General features: G+C 40.8%; 2 protein-coding genes across 7 annotated transcripts in view; one reads left to right on the top strand and one right to left on the bottom strand.

The window, feature by feature from the left end:
• LOC109854050 (extracellular sulfatase SULF-1 homolog) overlaps positions 1-19657 on the top strand; it is a 38170-nt gene extending 18513 nt beyond the window's left edge. Inside the window, exons 2-17 of one of the 2 annotated variants that reach the window (XM_020426765.1) lie at positions 1336-1645; positions 2000-2239; positions 8426-8747; positions 13157-13307; positions 13477-13652; positions 14077-14187; positions 14532-14824; positions 15467-15823; positions 15915-16101; positions 16178-16427; positions 16518-16685; positions 16884-17766; positions 17844-18236; positions 18303-18494; positions 18565-18649; positions 18742-19657. In XM_020426765.1, the coding sequence (XP_020282354.1) occupies positions 1399-1645; positions 2000-2239; positions 8426-8747; positions 13157-13307; positions 13477-13652; positions 14077-14187; positions 14532-14824; positions 15467-15823; positions 15915-16101; positions 16178-16427; positions 16518-16685; positions 16884-17766; positions 17844-18236; positions 18303-18494; positions 18565-18649; positions 18742-18835 (4149 nt within the window). In that variant the 5' untranslated portion in view covers positions 1336-1398 and the 3' untranslated portion in view covers positions 18836-19657. Of the gene's footprint in view, positions 1-1335; positions 1646-1999; positions 2240-8425; positions 8748-13156; positions 13308-13476; positions 13653-14076; positions 14188-14531; positions 14825-15466; positions 15824-15914; positions 16102-16177; positions 16428-16517; positions 16686-16883; positions 17767-17843; positions 18237-18302; positions 18495-18561; positions 18650-18741 lie in introns of both variants that reach the window. The other variant, XM_020426754.1, reaches the window with a different exon arrangement.
• Positions 2644-21843, bottom strand: LOC109854079 (MRN complex-interacting protein). 5 transcript variants are annotated; one of them, XM_020426832.1, is made up of 4 exons: positions 21526-21843; positions 21379-21447; positions 21133-21286; positions 2644-3579 (listed from the first exon to the last, which is right to left on the bottom strand). In XM_020426832.1, the coding sequence occupies exons 1-4, from the start codon at positions 21574-21576 to the stop codon at positions 3455-3457; spliced, it is 399 nt and encodes a 132-aa protein (XP_020282421.1). In that variant the 5' UTR covers positions 21577-21843; the 3' UTR covers positions 2644-3454. The 5 variants fall into 5 exon arrangements, 4 of the variants coding, with proteins under 4 accessions (XP_020282421.1, XP_020282430.1, XP_020282401.1 ...); XM_020426841.1 differs by lacking the exon at positions 2644-3579 and adding an exon at positions 20499-20792; XR_002250178.1 differs by lacking the exon at positions 2644-3579 and having other exon boundaries at positions 20499-21302.
• Positions 21844-21849: the final 6 nt, after the last annotated feature.

The raw sequence follows: 21849 nt of genomic DNA, 5'->3' as shown, positions 1-21849 counted from the left end.
TATCTGATTGCGCTAAATTCAGCGCGCGTTCGTTCCGACTATTTCTGCCCGGGAAGTGACGTCAAATATCGCACAACGCTAATCACGCGATCAGAATTTATCGGCATGAGGATCAAATTATTTAAAATATCAATGTAATCGAATTCGACTTGTTTCTAATTTCATATAGTCGAAATCTAATACAACAGAAGAGAACTTTGTTAGAACTTCGTTAGAAAAAAGACGTTAAACTTTAATTTCCGTCGTTGAAATTAGCGTTAACTAATGTTTCTAATGATCGATTTCCGATCTCGTCGTGCCATTATCGACTCGAGAAGGAGGTTTACCCGTTCATCAGGTGTGTTCGAGTGTGAGAGAGAAACACGTCCGAAGACGACGAAGTTATTGCGAGAAAATGCCGCTTTACGTCGGCATACGCGTGCGTGCCGCGCGGATAATCGCCACCCGTTCACCGACTTGTTATTTACACGGCGAACCGCGATTCGCAGAGACCGCGCGGAGATCGTCTAATCCGCGCGTCTCTCCCTCATTGCGAACCTGAGAACGAGTCGCGATGGTTTGCAGCCTATCATCACGCCGTCGATTGAGAATCCTGAGAGACGAGACACTATTCTATCTACCGGCGGATGTTGAGATGCCGACAACGAGATCCCGCGCGAGATATCGATATAATATCGAGAACGTGATTTTATTTAAACGCAAGAGTTGAAAAAAAAAAAATGGTTTAAGATGATTCGAGTAAACGATCGCAGCCACAACAGGCTCTTGGAACTGGATCAAGATTAAAAGAGGAATGTAAAGGTAGCGCGCGCGCGGTATCCTGATGATAAAGTAAAATTCCGCGGTAAAGCTTTTGACGAATATAACATATACAAGATATCATCCGTAATTAAATCGCGTTGTATCGCCAGTAATTCGATCTACTTATGAATCGTTACGCGCGATGTGTGCAACGATCGCAATGTGGATGTATGTTTGTCGCGTTATTGGAGATAATTATCATCGCACCAAATTGTAATCCACGTACCAAAGCGCAAACTGTTTGTGGATATTAACGGATTACGTACTAACGTTTCGGTCGTGCAAGAATTCCATTTGCGACGTACTGTGTCTACACCTCACACGTGAAATGGATGTGATCGGAATATCTGATTCGATATACAGAGATTTATTACGCGGCTGTATCGCGATATACTGGGAATACACTTTACAAAATAAATATCATGCCCTTTTCTCATAATTGAGAAAAGAGACTTTTTTTCTTTAATTACGATTAAAAAAACAAATCCAATCACCAAGCGAACTCGCGCGCCCATTAACGTTTTCCTATTTCAGTCACAACCATGGTATGACACTCGATTGAGGTAGCCAGTCTATAAACGACAACCAGCCGCCGCCATGAGCAAGCTATTTCAATTTCTGGCTCTCCTCCTGTTGGGTGTCAATGCCAGACGGACCGACGGAGACAGACCTGCGGATGACGCGTACACCGGCCAGCGTCGTGGCTCCATCCACAAGTCGAATTACAACGGCAATAATAATTACAATCATCAATCGAACTCACCATATCAGCCGTATCAGCAGCCTAGAGAGAGGAAGCCCAACATCGTGTTGATTCTGACAGATGATCAAGATGTTGAACTTGGTACATACAGCGTGCTGCTTGTTGCAACACACATTGAATTATTTATTACATTAGTAAATGCCTCCGTATACATCGAACGTAGAATCACTCTATTTATTGCGTGCGGTCTCTTACCTTATCTCACTATTACGACGAAAAAATTGTCATTAGAACTTTTTTTTTAAACGCAAATGTGAATCTTTTAACTTGACGTACACAATTTTGTAATTGTTTACTAAAAATCGCAAAGACGTTGTTTAAAGATATTTAGTAAATATTGACAATTTAATCAACGTAATTATTCAAACGCACGCGGATCAAGTAAAAAACCAAATATTTGATTATACTGGATACGGATTTCTCTTGTTCTTTCAGGTTCGCTAAACTTTATGCCACGAACTCTGAGGCGGATAAGAGACGAAGGTGCCGAGCTAAGACACGCGTATGTGACCACTCCCATGTGTTGTCCGAGCAGGAGCTCTTTGCTGACCGGTCGTTACGTTCACAATCACGAGGTCTTTACGAATAACGACAACTGCAGCAGTCCCCAGTGGCAACGAGATCACGAACCTCATTCCTTTGCTGCTTACTTGAGCAACGCCGGATATCGGACAGGTAAGAAGCCGCTACTGTTCATCCTGCGAAAGCCGGTTGCTGCTCTGCTGATTGTGATCCCTATCTTCTCTTCTGAGTTCGTGCTTTCCGATGATGCAAATTCCGATGATGATCATCGTGCACGCGATGTTACGCAGAGAAAATTCGATAAAATATAGTATCTATTTTTTATCTGCTTTTTCTTTACAATATTGATTTTATCGACTTAGACTTTAATTTGAATTAAAACTTGGAATTATTGTTGTTCTTTGTACATAAATATTCTACAAAACAATAATTAAACGCGCGCGGAATTAAATTTTTATTTATAGTATGTAGTTTACGTTCGAAAAACCGCGAAGGTGAAGATAGGAAAAAAATAGGTTTTTGATAAATCTATTTTCGATGCGCATATACATATTTATCTCTGACGCGCGAGGTATACGAAGAGAACAGGCGCTGCATTGTCCGCTGCATTGTAACGTACATAACTCGACCTTTGGCCACATAAACGCAATCAGGATAATCGAGACACGTTCAATTGAAGTGAGGTTTCTATTTACCTTCCTGCCAGCACGATGCGCTCGGTGCGTCAACTGGAGTCAAGTACGGTCAACGATAAATCCTCATTACGTAAGGCAGTGCGAGCTACTTTAGGCAGGGATTTTCAATTAGAATAGGTCGAGACCTTTCTTTTTTTCTTCTCTCAACTACCTTTATGTCGCGCGTAAATCAATGTGCCGTCGTAACGGCGGCTGCCAACGACACTTGATCGTCGTCGGTATCGTTAACCGTCGAGTCAGCGCGCGAGGTTTCCTTATTTACGTACGGACGCGCGCGGCGCCGGCCGCAATTGCATTCTTGCAATTAGAATCTCGATTAATTCGCTCTCTCGTCTTCTCGTCCTCAACGACGACGTTGCGCCTCCGGGTGATTTTCATTCCGCGCTCGTAATTGCGCGCACGTCGATCGTGTGGGACGACGACGACACTACTCGCGCGCGTATTCGGCCGCGCCGAAGAACGAATATGGCAATGCAATCTCGCGGAATTCCCGAGCTACGATCCCGCCAAGCGAGTTCGCCCCGCGCCGACCGCAATTGTTTGCTACGGGCACCCGTTCTCTCAGCCACCTCGTCGGCCAGCAAATCTTGACGGCTCGCAGAAACGAGGGAGATGTTCTTCGCTTCGCACGACCAAAACGGTCGACCAACGAACCGTCGTCGTCGCACCTGCGCTACGATACGATCGATCGCCAGCGGCAACAACTCGAACCTTCGATTCGATCCGTATTCTCAAGCATCGTCATTGAAATTCGCATTATTCCATCGAATATCGGTCTGTTTAACGATGTTGCTGTATCTGTAAATATTCGATTCCGTCTTTGATGTATGCGCATGAGAAACTCGATATGACTCAATATAAATTTATTTGCTTTACTAAAACAAACGTCGCGCAACAGAGTGACTTGGCGTGCACATTTTATACGACACTAATATCAAATAGTTATTTACACTCTTCCATTTTGATATTCATGCGGATTTATTTACTCGGTACTTCGGATCGTGCTAAGCACCAACTATAAGAAAAGAGAGAGAGAGAGAGAGTAGGATGTTAACCCTGCTTGTGAGCTTTACAAGTTTATGCCAGATCATGGCAGGTGATAAGACGTTACTTATGCCAGATCATGCTCGGCGATAAGAAGTTACCGTGGCGGGTTGCAAAATTCGCCACGTTCGTGATCGCGATTTACAAGATGGCTTTGCGATACCCGATGACACTAATGCTCTGTAATACAGCGAATGGTTATGTCGGTTTTGAAATACACGGAGACACCTCGTTTATCGAGACACACGCATAAACCCGTAATAAGACCCGTTTTCGTAACACATGACGGATGTTACGTACTTCGAGTACGTCGCATTGCCTTACATCAAGGATTACTCTTATCGTCGAAAGAGTATATGTAAAACGTCTTAGTGTACGATGTCGTGACGTCGAGAGTTCTTGACAGACCATAAAAACGTTGCGGTTACGTATCGCAAACTTGTGCGAGATAAGCGTCACGCATTTCTTTCAATGAACTATCCTGGAAGAATTGACAACGATTTGTTCTTCAAAAGAATCAACTGTCCGTCTCTGACACCTGGCTTGAAAAACATCTGTTAACTTCAACCGACTATTTATTTCTCGTTTTTGGAAGAAGGACAATCATTTAGACTACAATTAAGATTAACTAACGTTCATGAGATCACCGAGCTGAAGAAAAAAAACCCGAGAGAAGACAGTACGACCATTCACGCTCGAACGCAAAGATAGGCAAAAATCTCGAGAAGCGGTCTGCTTGCTCGTTCATCGAAAAACATGCCTTGCACTTCGTGCAAGCGTTCCGGACGAAGCAGACTATCCTCTTCTTGTCCATCGGTGTCTTCTTTCCGTCGTGTCCGCGCTCCGTACATGTTGCGTCTGCTCGCGACCATATTCGCGAAGGCAGGACGTTGCTCCCTGAAAGCGCAGCCAGATACTCCTGCCACCTCCTCGGTCAAGCCTCGTCTACATCCGGCACGAAATTTGGCGGTCCGCCAAAATTCGCGAGGTACACGACCAACTCCAACGTGTTTCCTCCGACTTCCGTAAAGACTGCAGCGTTCTCGCGCATCGTCAAAATGAGGCCTCGAATTCGACCCGTCTGGGTCGCGCTCCCGAGTGAAAGTGCGGCTAATTGCCGCGGCGAATACTGTATCGTTTTACGAGAACAACTACTTGTATCTAACTAACTCGATGTAAAATTTGCGTCAGTACACCGAATAATGCTGAAAATGCAGACAAAACTAAAAGTGATAAAATCTATACTCATCCGATTCTGTTCAGAGCCGAAAGTTAGCACTACGCTTCAACGGATGCAACATTCAAAAAAAAAAAAAAAAAGTCCAACACAACCTCAATAGCCAAACGCGAGAGTGATCATTCCGATCTCGCAAGGAAACGTGTTTTGCAAAATACTGATCGGTGGTAGTGCGTAAAGGGAGAGCAGAGAACTCGTTTGGTTATCGCCTGTTATACAGGGTGTCCCTGACCAGAATACCAAGACTGGCCGGTCGGGCGACAAATTTTCTTTGTTATCTTCGCGAGAGAATCTTGTCACGAAGATATATGCGTTATTTGACCTCGTCTCACGTTTGAGAGCCACTTGAAATGAAACGAGATTTATCGTAACAAGCTATTTGAGAATATGAAATTTATGTAAATAAAACACGTAAAGCAAACAGAGATAAATTTTAAACTCGCTCGAAAGTGAACACGACGCGGCACACATCGGACAATAGTAAATTATTTCGGAATTATTTTTTATTGCTGTATATGTATTCGACGTAAAAATTTATGAAACACTGTTTATTCTAATGCAAAGTGACCACGCGAAACTGTGCTTTTCCCGAACTACTGCTCGGGTCACGGGACTTGACTCCAGTTTTCATCGCGATATAAAACCGCTGATTTATCGTGCGTTTTCCGCTCTCCGTTCTGTATACGAATTCGCGCGCATGATACGCACACACACACACACATATATGGCGCGAGCTTTGTTGGTCGTGCAGGTGAGATTATCTAAATTTAAATCGCGCCACAACGGAGCTGTGGAGAAGCATTGTTCGTCGTCGTTGTGCCTCGAGAGGACTCGCCGCCAGTTTTTCGAGTGGTTGAGACACGAAGGGGAAAGGGCGCATGTATACACATACGCGCGCAGCAACATACATATCATGTGTGCGCGCGCGTATGTATCCGTGAAGGAAGTAACGAAGAAGAGCACGAAAAGAAAGAAGGCTGCGCGAACAAGGCACCCACACAGTTTTCAGGACACACACGAGGCACGCTCGCGCCGTGCCTATACAAAAGAACCCCAACGATGATGCAGGTGCGTCTTCAGGGGTGCAATCGGGAATTTCGCAGTTTTATCTATTTATCAAACACAGAAACGCCATGAAAATTTACGTATTGTAAAAAGATTACTTGAAAACGTAAATAACTTGACATCGTCTTTATCAATTTTTATAATTTTGTTGTTGAATATTTTTGACTCTAACGAAAGAGACGGAATATCGGAAATGCGTATCTTTCCTTGTGTATCTGAGAAAGATAAATAAAATTAGTCGTAAACAGCTTGTCTCGCAAGACGTCAGTCATAATCGTGATATCCTGACGGTAATAAAAGTACGAAGCAGGCGCGAGAGAAATAAGATCTTTATAAAAGATCTTTTATGATGCAAGCGACGTTTGCATGAATAATGAAATAAATCACGATCCATTATCTGGCCCATTGTCATAAATGCATAATGACAACGACGGAGACGACGCCGATGGAGTGATGTATATACCGAAGGAGAACGTTTCTATATCTGTCGGAGCTGAAGAAAGCTCTGCCGACACCTTCCTCCCCCTACGAGATGCAGTATTGTTTCAAATGGTTGTAGGAAGCTTGATTACCATAATACATACTTGTACTTGTTAGTTATGAGCGGTAATATCTCTGCTGTTTCGCAACCGATAGACGAACGTCTTCAGTTTCCGGTCTCGGTACATCAAGTGACGCTCTCGCGGCGATGACACAATAGTAAGACGTCGAAGAATTGTATCTCAAGCGATAAAAAGATTTGTAAGTTACAAAGTTTGTTCCAAAAACTTGGAATCTATAAATCTTTGGTATACTAACAAAATAACAATAGTAAGTAGAACACACCGAGAGACGAAACAAAGATCGTTCGTTATTTAGACCTCACGCGGATCTCATCAGACGTCGTTAAATTCTCCGCTTACCTTTTGTAGCCTTTTCTTCGTCAATTTATGTTCCCTTATCGCCGATATATATGCGAGGCTTGTAGCGTCCTAGATGTGCGGAATACATGGAATACTGAATAACGAGCCGCGAGCGATTCGCGAGCGACTCGCAGAACGAACCCGCGATTCGTCATGCGGGGTCTCTTTACAGGAGATAGCGTTGTTCGTTGAACGGCTCGTTAGGCGTCAGTACAGAAGCATGCGATATACCTTTAAATCTCGGCACGAGAACCCGCGTTAGGTAGCGCTCGCTCGTAACAAACAAGGCCGACATGCAAACGAATAAACGATCGTCCGTCGAAACGCGTGTTGCTGGAGTCCGAAAAGCGGGTTAATGCTCTCGCCGCACGAAACAACTTCCTAAAATAATCACGAGCTTCATCTATACTGCCGATTCTGGCACATCGCAATATTCTAAATTCATTTCCATCCCCCCGTCTTAACTCCGATAATTTTAAACGTTCGCATTTCCGGCACACATGAGAGCACGCGCAGAGTTAACTCTTCTCGAGTGACGCGCACCTTGTCTTTCTCAATAGTAAAAGAAATAAAGAAAATTTTAGCAGACAGAGAGAAAAATAATAAAAATATAATAAAAATAAAAAATAAATTATATACTTTTGAGAGCTTTTTTTCACATAATGTTTCATGGTTAAACGAAAGTCTCCGACTTTTGCCTCTCGAATATACCGCGAAATAAATTCGGAATATTTTCCATTTTTATGCTGAGTAGGAGGAGGTGCATGGGATTTGTCGATACCGACGCGGTGTTCAAACGCGGAGACCGAAATGGCGCATTTATTTCTTCAGCGAATTTATTCGTTTGGCTGACCCATATTCTCCCATAAGAAATATTCCGTCGCATCGAACGTTTTCGTTGCTTTGTTTTGTTTTGTTTGCTCGCCCGACTTGGATCTGCGACTGGCGCCTCGTGCGGTGTTTCTTCATCTTTCTGCTCGTTTCTCTCAACGACTTCGTTCTCTTTTATAATCACAAGTATCGTTGGGGCGAAACGAGACTTGAATTTCAATTCGTAAATTACCATTTTATTCCACGCCGCGTATTTTTCACATTGCACACTCTCTCTGCCGGGGAAGCAACAGGTGCGATGCGTAATCGACTGTAAATCGACCTAATAAATTCTGATAAATCGGACTATATTTTACGGGAATGACTTTGCGCGAATTGTTCGCAGTCTCTCAATAGTAATCGTATTGTTGTAAGTAATTGTAATAAGTTAAGATGTTACTTTTTTTTTACAAATTTCATTATGTACGCGTGTAATCTATCGAGTTACGAAGGGCTGCAATTTAATTAAGTTTCACAGTGGACTGCAGGGCGCGAATTAATTCTCCCGAAACATACACGTTTTCAGGATACTTTGGCAAGTATTTGAACAAGTACAATGGCTCGTACATACCACCGGGGTGGCGAGAATGGGGTGGCCTTATAATGAATTCTCGCTATTACAACTACAGCGTCAACATGAACGGCAAGAAGATAAAGCACGGCTTCGAGTACAGCCGGGACTACTATCCGGATCTGATAGCAAACGACAGCGTGGTTTTCCTTAGGCAGAGCAAACACAATTTCGCCCGGAAACCGGTGATGTTGGTTGCGAGCTTTCCGGCGCCGCACGGCCCAGAGGACTCGGCTCCGCAGTTCTCCCATCTGTTCTTCAACGTCACCACTCATCAGTAAGTACGATGAACTTCTCCACATCGCGTATTTGCGCGGTCGTGTTATTACATGTAACTCCGGAAGCGGAGAACGCGTCTCCAGGTCGATTTGTGCGCGCGTGACGAGAATTTATGTATTAAACCTGGTGGTTCGCTTCTCTCGCGCGCGGTATTAGTTTCTAAATAACTTCTTAATCTATGCCACACACGCCTTTGATCGTGAACGAGCAATGAAGTTTATAAATAAACGAATTAACGCGAGAAATTTGTTTTACAAAACTAGATAGACATTATAGTTTCCTATTTAGCCTCGTTGTCGCGCACATAGTGACAACCGCAACGATCGCTCGAAAAAGTCACAGCTGATTGCATGCGCGTGTTATTTTTCGTTGTCACAGCTACTTTTCAAGCTCCGATAAGCACACGTGGAGGATGTGCACATATGGCGCTTCATGACACTACGACTACAATAAAGGATTGTCGACAAAACGAACATGAAAAAAAAATTAAAAAAAATGCAAAAGAAAACGGAACACGCAATGGCGACCCTTCGCTCGACGTCGGCGAGCTGGGGGATTCTTTTCATTTTTTTTTTTTTTTATCGGACAATAGGATGCGTGTCGCGTCGAACGGCGTTAAATTCGCGCGTTTATCTCCGTCCGCGTGAAAATCCACGTCTCGCTCGACGAAATATTGTGCGCACGAGGGGAAGCAGGGAACGGAAGACGTGGGACGATATCGGACGGAGTGAAGGGCGTCGGAGTGTATGGATCTAGACCACGGGATAGGTGTCTGCAGCCGCGACGGCGTCATCGTCGGGTGATGGAGTACCCTAGACCACCGAGAGCAGGAATGAAAAGCGGTGAAAACGCGCGCCCTTACGGCCCCATTGCGCTCGCGCGCTCCGTTATTGTGCAGCACCGCGGATATACGTATCACACACCTGTGTGTCTGCCGGAAGGAGAATAAGTATTGCATGTTTTGTGACGCACGCGGTGTGGCGCGCAAAGTTCGGAACAAAAGTAGAACGATAACGACCACGAGTTGTCCTAGTTGTCGACTGCAAACACGGCGAGACATTGATGGTGCAATGACGTTTGATAATTCACAATACAACAGTAGCGTAAAATTTTTTTCGTAAAGCATATAAAAGCGCTGTTTCTCTTTAATTTTTTTTTTTTTTTTTTTGACATCAGATTTGCGGAATATATATTAAGAATTACGAAATTTGAATAGGAAAGGAATATATAAAGCAGATGACCCAATTCATTCATCCGTGGCGTTAACCACAGATTTCCAATATAAGCTCTCGCACTTGTTCACGTCGCTACGCGCAAATTTCCAGTGCCAAATTTCATGTGGCACACGAGTTGAGAAAATAACGAGTCGGCGCGACGCCCGTCGTCGGCGTCATCGCGTCGCGGTTGTCTGCCGACACATCGAACAAAAAGAGGTTTTTGAGCCGCGTGACAGCGAGCGATTCATTAATTCGAATTTTCAAGACACACGGGTAAAAAGAAAAACCAAAATTTTGCCTTGTTTTGCGATAAAGAAACGAACGAAACATTAGATGATTTGTCGTTCGCTATTTTGTCGCCGGTCATTGGAAAGACGGAGAAGAAAAAGAAAGAGAGAGAACGAAAAGTTTAATGATTACAGACATGCTTGGCGACGTTAAAAAGAAAAACCGCTCTCGTGAAGAATCTTGAGTGCTGCAGCCCTGAGCTTCTCGTACTTCTCTCTCTACGTGCATTCAGCGTTAATTACGAATGTCTGCTTCTAAGTAGAATGTATGTATCATGGACTTCAAAATAGAGCTTTTCATGTCCGAAAATACGCGCGGCAGATAAACTTCGAAATCTGGTTTTGTCTTAAAACTGCAAATTCTACTTTTTTTTTCTCCCTCTCGTGTGTAAACTTGCAACATGGAAAAACTTTATTTCCGTGATGGATGCTCTCGATCGTGAACTTTTCAGGACAGGATCGAGAGTGATTGTTCAACGACTCTCTTCGACAATCTATTTTTTGGAATATTGAAAACTTTCAAGCCGCAAGTTGGAATTGATACGTTTAATAAAAAAAAAAAAAACTCGCCACGCGCGTGTGTTAGAAAAGATGGACGTGAAGTTTCTCACACTTGACGTTAGATTGAACGACAAAATTTCGACGAAAGAGTTAAATTGACTACGGAAAAAAAAAAAAAAACTCGGAATACGTTGATATTATGTCGCGTGCTTCTCGCGTAATCGGTTAGTACTTGATGTTGCAAATTAGATTTAATTACTGCGCGACATCGCGCAGCCATTTACGCGGCCGCAGCGCGCCAACCGGCGTTTTAATATCAAGGTTTTCACTCCACGCGCTCGTACATCACGCCATTCCCGTGTCGTGCCACTCAAAAGCTAATCGACAGAAATTAATATGCCGGCCGGCATGTACAGTAACGTGCTTTCAGGACGCTTTTATCGACGCGCCTTTAAGCAATCAGCTAGCCGGGCGCTAATTTAATTCCCTTCCGATCAAAGGCTGTTAAGTGCATCGCGAGACAAACTATTGTAGATTAATAACGGACGATGTAATGAAATAGTTTGGCGGTGTAACGGCGATAAGTTATATTCGCGCGTTTTCGCAACTGGCTACAAAACGGGATCCCGTTTTTGAGCGTACAATCGCTTTGGCTAATTGTTTCACGGGATATTTGCGCTTTCGTCGCGCAATTTGTCCGTGTAATCGCACGGTTTTTCGCACAAAAGAAGGAAGTGCCGTAAAGACGCAAAAGAGCACGCGGTGACACGCGTCTGGGTGTAAATATAATTCGCGGTGTCTCTCGCGGGCGCGCGCGAGTTAAATGGTCGTGGCGAGACGGTGAACGCGGAATAAGCCGCAATTAAGAAGTCGGGTCGAGACGCGTAACGTGGGCCACGACAGCAGCGTGTTCTCTATTCGGGACGCGAAGTCGGGTTGCGCGTTTTGTTTTAAATTTGCATAAAGTGTGGGGAATTTATGGCAACGTGCTCACGAGAAAGAGAGAGAGAGAGAGAGAGAGAAAGGAGTCGAAAGGTCGTACGTTAGAATTAACGCGGATTGTGCAGGCATCAAACGCAGTCTCCTTCACTGTCTTTCCTCTCTCGCCTCCTACACATCTTTTCTCGCTTTAAATACTTATAAGCTTTCCTTTTTCTCTTCGCTTCTTTTAGAAGCCAACTGCTTCCGTTTTCACCGGGCTAGTACACGACTTGGAAAACTAACTAGGTTTCGCGCTAAAAAACGAGATCTGCTACGCTCTTTTGTTACACGTACGTGTAGTTCGGTGTGTTTTAAACTGATTTTTCCAACTGCAAATCTCTTTAAACCCGCATTTCATGAAAAAAAAAACGCCAGTTTTTGTTCAGTCGTCATTATTGCTTAAAGTTAAACAGCTAATAAACAAATAAGCATTACTGTAAAGCATTGATAAGCATCAATTTAAATTACATAGTGAATATCTGAAAAAGCGTTATTTTCACAGTTGATAAAATGCATGTACAAAAATACAAATACGCGGTATCAAACATGACATTCAAAAGTGACATGTTAACTGTGTTTATTTTTTCGGTTACTTATTTTTTCAAAAATTACGGAACATGTGCATAATCAGAAACCTGTTTCCTGTGGCGCATCCCGCACGAAAACCCGTCAACGAGACAAAGATCCTGCGTGCGGTATGAGCACTCCTGAAGGACGTGAAAGAAGGTGAAGGGCCAATTACCTATAATTTCGCGTCTCGCGTAATTGGAGGAAGAGAAAGAGACGGGCGGACGGCGGTCCCCTTCTCGAGAAATCCCGGGGTCTGCCCCCCGTGCTTCACCCCCGTCGTTTCATTGGCGATCTCTCGCGTCTTGGCCACAGGGAATTAATTCAATTTTGGCCCGGCTACTGAATTCCTAGAACAAAACTATGTTACACGCTCCTAAATCACGACCGCTCGTTAAAGATCTCGACTATCGGCGGCTACTGTTGTGATTAAGGACGACATTGCGCGGCTGCCAAGGCAACGTGGCACTAAATTAGCCATCGGTAGGACGGTTTCTCGCGGAGAAACGGAATATCGGATCTCAGAAGCAATTTCTTGAAGGATCCTTCATGTTCGCAATTTAAACTCGTGAATCATTTTGATATTTTGAGCATCGCGGAAAAACCAGTATTGGAAATCTATTTCATATCGTGAGATGTGTTATCCTGTGATATACGATGCAGTATGTCGTGAAATATGTCAACAGTTTTAAAAATATATATCTTTTACCGAAGTTTCATAGAGAAAACAAAATATTCGGAGAACGAGCAAAAGTTTCTATTGAATTTAAATCTAACAAACATTATCAGCGAGATGCGCATGATAAGGATATTTAATTTAATGAAGTACGTATGTCTACTTTTTTTCGTTTCAGCACACCTGCATATGATTTCGCGCCGAATCCCGACAAGCAATGGATACTTCAAGTTACGCAGAAGATGCAGCCGATTCACAAGCAGTTCACAGATCTCTTAATGACAAAACGACTGCAAACTCTGCAGAGTGTCGACGCTGCTGTAGAAAGAGTACGCATTATGTTTAATACACGGACTAACTCATTTTCCACAATGCGTACAGTTGAAATAGCATTCCTGCGTTAAATTGTATTTTCATAAGTGTAACAGAGGGGAGGAAACATTATGACCTTTGACATGTTCATGTTTTATATGTTATATTATCTATAATTATCTGTAGATTTATCAAGAGTTGAAGGACTTGGGCGAATTGGACAACACGTACATTATTTACACGTCCGATCACGGATATCATTTGGGACAGTTCGGACTTATAAAAGGCAAAAGTTTTCCGTTCGAATTCGATGTGAGGGTGCCATTTCTCATTAGGGGTCCCGGTATCGAACCCGGATCCGTGTAAGTCTTTTAATGTTATCTAATACTTTCAACAATCTTTTTTTCTTATTATCGAAATTTATGAAATAATGCACAGAAAATTTTTCTTTATAAGAATTTTGTAATAAAAGTTTTAACAGTGGATTGCATCTTCTGTCACATAAAATGAAACTGAACATTATTAAATGTCGGATAGTCAATAAACGCGTTCTTTATTTCAAGTAGTTCAGACATTCTATAAAAGTGCCGGCGTACGACTATAAGACATTTACGGAGTACGGACGCGTATAGCGCTGAGTCAGTATAATGAAATGACTGTTGTCTACGGAACTTCAAGTACCGTACGCGTTTGCTTTTTATTCGCGAAAACTCGTTTAAAAAAAGAATCATTGTCAGACGGACTGTAAGGCCAGACATTAGGTCACAATAAAACATAACGTTGCAGAGTAGACGACATAGTTTTGAACATCGATCTGGCGCCGACGTTCCTGGATATCGCTGGCGTCGAAACGCCGCCTCAGATGGATGGTCGTTCCTTCAAAAAACTCTTTTTCAAGTGAGTGTAATAATATATTTTTTTTTAATATGTCATGTCTGTAAATGCACAGATAATTGAATTTTAACTTACGCAGTGCGTTGAAATTCTTGTTTTATAACTTTGTTTAATTTCGCGCCAAAGAACTTTCTGACTCACTTAAGCAAAATTATTTTATTAAGACAATTTTTTTTTTTCAATTTCTTTTTTATTACAGATTTTACTTCGTTTTACTAGTTAAAATTTCCGCTTTGTGTTTCGATAATAGAACAATCGTGTTACATGAGTAATCTTTATCTAAAGTGATCCTTGTGCATCATCGATTATATTTCCCGTTTGCGAGTAAATCCCGTTGTGCATTGCAGTAGCAAGCACGGTAGAAGGTCGAAGCTCAAGTGGCCCGATACATTCTTGATCGAATCCTCCGGGCGTCGTGAGACCCCGGAATCTATCGCCGAATCGAAGGCGCGGGAAGCTAGGAGGCAAAATGCTACACAGATCAAGCAATCGCCGAGCTCAACGCTGGAAGAGGAGGATGAAATCGTTGATCCGGATGCCGATGGCGAGGTAGAGCGTCGATTTACAGACAACGACACCGGAAGCGATCAGGATATTTCAGATGACGAAGACTTTGAAGATTCGATTATCGATGAGACAAGTGAGTTACTCGCCAATTAGAAACTCGCGATTCTTTTCTATTATAAGAAGAGTCAATTTCTGCGAAAATATCTATGCGACACAAATACAAATACGTAAAATGCAAAATAAATTGTTTTATCAGATAGATATGATCAAGATGAATATGATCTCAGTTTACTTGTGAATATGTAAATGAGAAGCGCTTCGAGATACAGGTTTCGCCGCGCGCGACATAATTCCTCAGGATCGCGAATAGATCCGCCGGTTTCACTCAGAAGCAGATGCTCCGCGCAACAGCGGACTGTTGCATTATAATAAAACTTACCGTTACGCCAGATGCTGTACGTTGCGTATTACGCGTATACGTTGCGTATATACTACGCGTAAGAGAAACGAGTTCTTTGCCTGGTATGCATTAGCATAACTACCCGATCCTTGGGAAAGACGCTCCTTTTCTTTTCTTATTTTCCTCTTAAGATTATCGGAAGAGCACTTCGTAAAGAGAGTGATATTTTCGGCGATAAACGCGCTATAAAAAGAACTTGAGAACACATGCAGCATTCTTCCGACATCTCAATCCTTTTCGAAGGATACAAGAATCCTGTACTACCATGCAGGTTCTATTATTAAATTGTGTATTTGAAATGCACGTGTTCCACAGGTTCGGATCCACATCTGGACAATAGAGTGCACTCAATGCACGCGGGCTTCGCTACGAAGCACGAGCGTCTCGCAGCGGAGTGCTCGCGACCGGAAGCGCAAGCCGATTGTCTTCCCGGACAGAAATGGCGATGCGAAAGGGACGGACATCGGTGGCGACGGCACAAGTGCAGATACGCGGCACCTCCGCCACCACAAAAGGTGTCCAAGAAATGCGCCTGTTTCACACCGAACGGTGTGGTCTACACGAGGCTGGAATCTAACGATTACAACGGACAATACGGCTTTACGAGAGACCGTCGACTTACGAATTCTTACACCGATTCTTACACCGATATAACGAGATATTTCAAACGAGGTGAGAGTTTCCTTTAGATTCGCGGTGTTTGCATATTTTTATTATTCATTGCGTAAATCGATTAAAATACTTGCAATAAATTGATGTATAGGCAAGCGAGAAGTGTCGGACAATACCGTGACGATTGAGGAAAGCAATGAAGAGTTTGACGATGACTTTGACTTAGAAGATAAGCGCGATAGACGTGCAATTGACGAGGAAGATGATGAAGATTTCCTTCAAGAGTTGGATGAGCTGACGCGAGAGATGAGGAAGGATCGCGAGAACGTGCGACATAGGTGTGTAATCATCAATTTAGCGCGGTGTTCAAGAAAGCTTTTTATTGTGAGGTACATAGATGAATATGCATTTTAGGAGCGGCAACTGGACAAGAACTGCAGATGAAACTGACAAGCAAGATAATCTTGTCGATTACCAGGACTATGGTTATTCGATGAGCGATTTTGACCTTACCTCTTTGGATAAGATTATTAAAGGCCGACTAAATGTGGACGATGTGATAAAACGACATCGAAGAGTACGGAGAAGTGTTACGAAGAAGGATACCATAGAACACGTCACGAAAATAATGGAAAGCATAGAAGAAGAACTAGACGACTTGAAGGTAATATTCGGGGAAGAAAACATCAATTTCTTCAGTTAGTTTGTATAGATTATTGACTAAACAATCGATCAAACGATTGTTTTTTAATAGCAACGTCATCCGTCTGGAAAATCAAAATCGCCAAAGTGCTTGGTTTTACCGGAAGGAGGTGTAAACTGTTCTGAATCTATATATCAAGATCCTAACGAGTGGCGAACATCGAGACGACAGATCGAGCAGCAGATTCGAGAGATGCGAAGTCAACTGGAAACATTGAAAGTAAATTTGTAGTAACAATTTGTGTTTTTTTTTTTTTTTTTTTTAATAAAAGATCGCATTAGTTTTATTTCTGTACAATTATACAAAAACAACTTCCTCAAAACTTGATTTTAAGTCTTTTTGAAGTATTTGAAGATCATTTCGAATGTAAAAAATTGTTAACTTCTTGTCGTAAACAATATCGATATGTATTTGCAGGAGATTCGCCGACACTTAATGATCAAGCGACCTCTGTTCTTCGTGGACAATGAAGAAAAGCTTGGTGATGCAGGAGAACCTCATAAAACTCATCACCATCCGCCGAAGGGTCTTGTAGGTCGTCATCATAAAAAACATGATAAAAGTACGACCAACGAGTCTACTGCAAAGATCAGTACAACTCCAAGTTATGAAAAAGTTTCAGTGACAGAAGTGAAGATTGATAAATACAGCACAACTCCTAGTGAAACTTCTTTCATCGCGGAGATTGTCACCGAAACGCCGGTAACGACCGTTTCGTCGACTGTTAAGCCGAAGAAACAGCCGCGTCGTCAGAAAACGAAGGAAACTTCCACGAACAGAACGGAAATTGAAGACGATAAGCCACAGAGGCGCAGAAAAACACACCACCATCGTAATAAGAACAATACGCTGCTCACAAACAGTATACACGACGATAGTCTGCACGTAAATACAACCGATGCAACGTTATCCACGCGAGATTATACAACTGAAGGGCACAGTTACAAATTTACGACTGTTACTACCGCTTTTACAGAAACAAATACCAGACAAGAAGAAATCGCTGACGTATCTAGAAGTAACATCTTTAACGAAGATTCTACTACAGAATCGGTCACAGAACTGGAAACGACTGTGACAATAACTTCAACGCGCACAACGGAAGTGCCAAGAAGCAGTCTGACAATCACTAAAGTTACAAGTCCCGATCGATCACGAAATACATTCACCGCGACACCGACGACCACGTTGCCAGTAAAAAGATACCCGAAGACGCAAAAGAACAGAACGTCGGGAATTCTCGGACCAGCAAGAATCGACGTCACTATTCTCGAAACTCCCGAGAGGAAACACAAACCAGGTAATGAACAAAAATATTCATGATTCCGATTGATCATCAAACGGCATATCGTTTTATTATGTTATGTTTTAATGTAGCTGTAACCGTGAGCAACAACAACAGTCGTCTGTCACCGACCAGTCAAGTGGAAGCGCGACACAAATGTTACTGCGAAGACGCGAAGAAAGACGAGAAGGAGATTGCCAGAGAAGAGAGACGGAGATTGAAGGAGGAACGTTTGAGGAAGAAAGAACGAAAACTGAAGAAGAAAGCCAAACTGGAAAAGGAGTGTCTGACGGAGAAAATGAATTGCTTCGAGCACGACAACGATCACTGGCGTACCGCGCCTATGTGGAATGCGGGACCATTTTGCTTTTGCATGAATGCTAATAATAACACGTATTCGTGTGTGCGTACAATTAACGCGACGCACAATTTCCTTTACTGCGAGTTCACCACAGGATTAGTAACTTATTATAATTTGAGACTCGGTAAGTATATGCGAATGAAATCTCAAGGAAATCTCGATAGATACAAAGTGATAATATTTTCGCCAGATCCATTTGAACAATCGAATCGGGTGTCACTTTTGACGGCTAGTGAAAGATCTTACTTGCACGATCAGCTGGAGCACTTGAAAGGATGTAAAGGTACATGGGATTGTACAGTGGGTAACGCTAGAGAGGCAATGCCGCAATTTCAACAACATCAGCGATACGCTCCGAAAAGAAAGTATAGTGAAGCTTTTGGTAAGTCTCAGAATAAGTTACGTAAATCTTTACATATGTTTGATATTGATAACAGAAATTATTTTAGCAGACGAAATGTTTGTACCTTCGGCATTACAAATTATACGCGAAAGCGAACTTGGCAGTTCACCCAAAAGACGGAAAAAGTTACAAAAGTAAGTGTATCAAATGATTTTTCTCAATATTTAAAACTGAAAAAATGAATGTAAAGTTTAATGTAATGGTCGTCGATATATTTTTCACACAGTTGGAATAGGCGCAACAGAAGCTGGCAAAGTATCTGGCGACATCATCAAGATTCAATAAATTCCCGTCGACATAGTCACAGACATCAATACTGATCAATATCTTTTTTTTTGTATACGCTTTAATAATCGCGTGACGAATTGCCTTAGGTATACATTGATTTTGCAATGCATTTAGTAGCCTAATTTATTTAGGAAAAAAATAAAAACAAAGAAACCGTGGTGATATTTTTTTAAACTTGTACATCTCGATACGTTAAATTCTTCCACATTGTGTGCATGTTTTTTTTTTTTCAGTATAAACATCATTACGATCGGATCTAATTATAGAAATTTATGTGCACTATGTGGAATATTTTTGAATTTAGGTTGTACGCGCGATAAGTTTTATACAATTGGAAACGATCAACGATTTATAATGACGTAGCTAGGAGATTTTATTCTATTAAGTATTTTTTATAATTTATTTAAAAAAACAACTATACGTGTATATTGTGCACACAAATATTTGTCGAATTACATTTTGAGAGATTTTCCAGATACGCGTTATAAATAATCGCGTTTGTTTTCGTACTTTAATTAAACGCTGACAACTTTTATTGTAAACGTAGTAACGTAAATAATGTATACACACGTTTTCATAACATATATACACGTTTCCCTGAGTTTTTTTACTACGATACGTTACGTTGGAATCAGCTGTGTCTGTTATGTAATAGAAGACTGTACACGCACAACGAAAAAAAAAAAAAACATGATCTTCCCTCGCCAGTTGCTAAAATCTTGTAATGTATTATTTGCGTAAAACTCACAAAAAAACGTCTATCAAATGCTGCCATTTTATTTAGCTCTCTTATCTCGTTTAGAATACGACAAGAAATACACCGATGTTCTTATTGATACGCACTGCCAAAAAAATTTACAAACATTTCTATTCATTTTATATCTTGATATATATTTTTTTCAGAACAAAGGTGATTTACACTTTAGTTAAAAATTTGTAATGTCGTAAAAAAACTGTAAATATTCTTATAATTACAAACTTTTGGGGAACTTTTACTTGTTGCGAGCTTACGATGAATCTTATATTAGCGTCAGCAATTTAAATTACTTTAACAAATGCACAGCTATTTTAGCAGCAAAATAATTATCAATAGTGTACAAGAACTATGTCAAGGAAAGTAGAATGCTCTCACTAATGTAAGAAAATCCGAAGACTTTATCTATTTATGTCTTTACAAAAAAAGTAAGATAGTTTAATTAACATCAGAGCTCTTTCTATGTGCAACAGTTTCATGGATATTTAAGTAATTTAAAGTGCACAATGTAAGACACCTTACAATTCACATTTTTACCAAGTAATACTCTCTGAAGCATTCAGCATTCTATCTTTCCTCTGTATTACATATTAAACTACTATTCACATATTTTCATTGAAAAATGTAACAGAAGAAAACAACAGTGTATTTAAACCATCTAGAACTTAGAAGAAAAATGTTTTGTCTTTATATATGTGGAGTACATGAGATACATTATTTCTCTCTTTCTCTCTCTCTCTCTCTGAATGTAGAAAATAAAGTAAAAATATTATTTAATTAACAGATATACACGAATGTAATGTATAGTCAACGAAAAGTAGATGAATAATTTATTTCTGTAATTGAAACTGTAGAATAAATATGAAAGAGAGATAATTTGACAAATATTTTCTCGAAATTTTTTATGTATTAAATTCAATAATAAAATGTTACTTTTCTGAGAAGAAATTATATATTTGTTTAATTAAATAAATAAATAGTTTCTTGTTATTAAATAATTATCAATTTAAAACTCAAGAGGCTCATTCAGATCATCATAAGTTTCAAATATGTTGGCAACATCAATACACTCCTTGCTTGAATGATTTTTGTCTTGTAATTTGCATTTCTCATTACTAGTTGACAATTCCTTTGTCTCACAAGTGACATCTTTTCTTTCACAAGAATCATTTGTTGTGTTAATACAAGGTTTTTTACTTAACATCATATCTTCATCATCATTTTCATTCAGCTCACTATATGTTTCAAAAATATTAGTAACAGTATTGTGGTTCATGTTAAATATATTATTATCTTCAAAATTGCAGTTACTAATATTAGAATTATAATTTGAACATATGTCACTTGTTTCTTTGGCTTCATCATTTTCAGATTCACAACTAGAATCATTTACAATATCTTCAAAATTATTCAAACATGAAGCATTATTGTACTCATTAGACAAAGATTTTTCTTTTGGCATTACATCTTCAGTGTCATTACTATTCTCATAAATTGAATTCTCTGCATCAGATAAGCTTTCTCTTTCTGATGAGTCTAAATAATTTTCCTTGTTTTCAACAACTGTGTTCTTACCTGACACTTCAGGAATGCTTGTGTGTACATCACAACTATCACTGCCACTATCATTTTGATTAGAAGTTGTAGAAAATAATGAAAAATTTGCTTTTGCTGCATTCAATTTCTGGACAGAAAGACGACATTGTTGGCCAGATCCTTGAAAATATACCTAAAAATTAATATTACTGATTTTAATCACAAAAGTGATAAAATATTAAAAATTATCCATATACTAGTGTTTTTTTTATATCGTATACACACCTGTTGTATAGATTGTTTCGCATTGCACACTTTGCACTGCCATTTGCGTGCTTTTTTGACTATGTGTACCTAAAACAAGACGAACAAAGGAAAAATATTTACACTGCAGAGATTCTACCATGTCACCAATGTACATTTCAAACTTACTTGAAACATTTTACAAGAATAACAACACAAAACATTTAATTCTTGTGGCATTGTTGAAGAGATCAGTCAAAATTTGAAAATTGACAAAAGGTTTGGTTTGGTGCATATGTGGCTCAAAGGACCGACTCAAGATAGTCCATACGCCATTCTAAGCTTGAATAGTGATTTTCTTGGTATGTTCACCGTTAAACGGTTAAATGGTTGATTTCTCCAACTGGAGTAACAAAGTACCCCAGACAACTGCGCAGATCTAGGGTCTTTAAAAACTACCAGATACGGAGCACACGCTCCGGAGCAATACTAGCGACACGTATAAGACTCTGA

This window comes from Pseudomyrmex gracilis, unplaced genomic scaffold (genome assembly GCF_002006095.1).
Source record: "Pseudomyrmex gracilis isolate BER0280 unplaced genomic scaffold, ASM200609v1 scaffold_2, whole genome shotgun sequence".
Taxonomy (NCBI): domain Eukaryota; kingdom Metazoa; phylum Arthropoda; class Insecta; order Hymenoptera; family Formicidae; genus Pseudomyrmex; species Pseudomyrmex gracilis.
This window is presented reverse-complemented; position numbering and strand designations above follow the sequence as displayed.

What these genes read in the sequence shown, in the direction of transcription:
- LOC109854079 (XM_020426812.1), bottom strand. Translation starts at nt 21,576, where the DNA reads ATGCCACAAGAATTAAATGTTTTGTGTTGTTATTCTTGTAAAATGTTT. An exon ending in ATTCTTGTAAAATGTTTCAA is followed by an intron (nt 21,448 to 21,525) that starts GTAAGTTTGAAA and finishes GTCTTGTTTTAG; the next exon opens with GTACACATAGTCAAAAAAGC. An exon ending in CGAAACAATCTATACAACAG is followed by an intron (nt 21,287 to 21,378) that starts GTGTGTATACGA and finishes ATTAATTTTTAG; the next exon opens with GTATATTTTCAAGGATCTGG.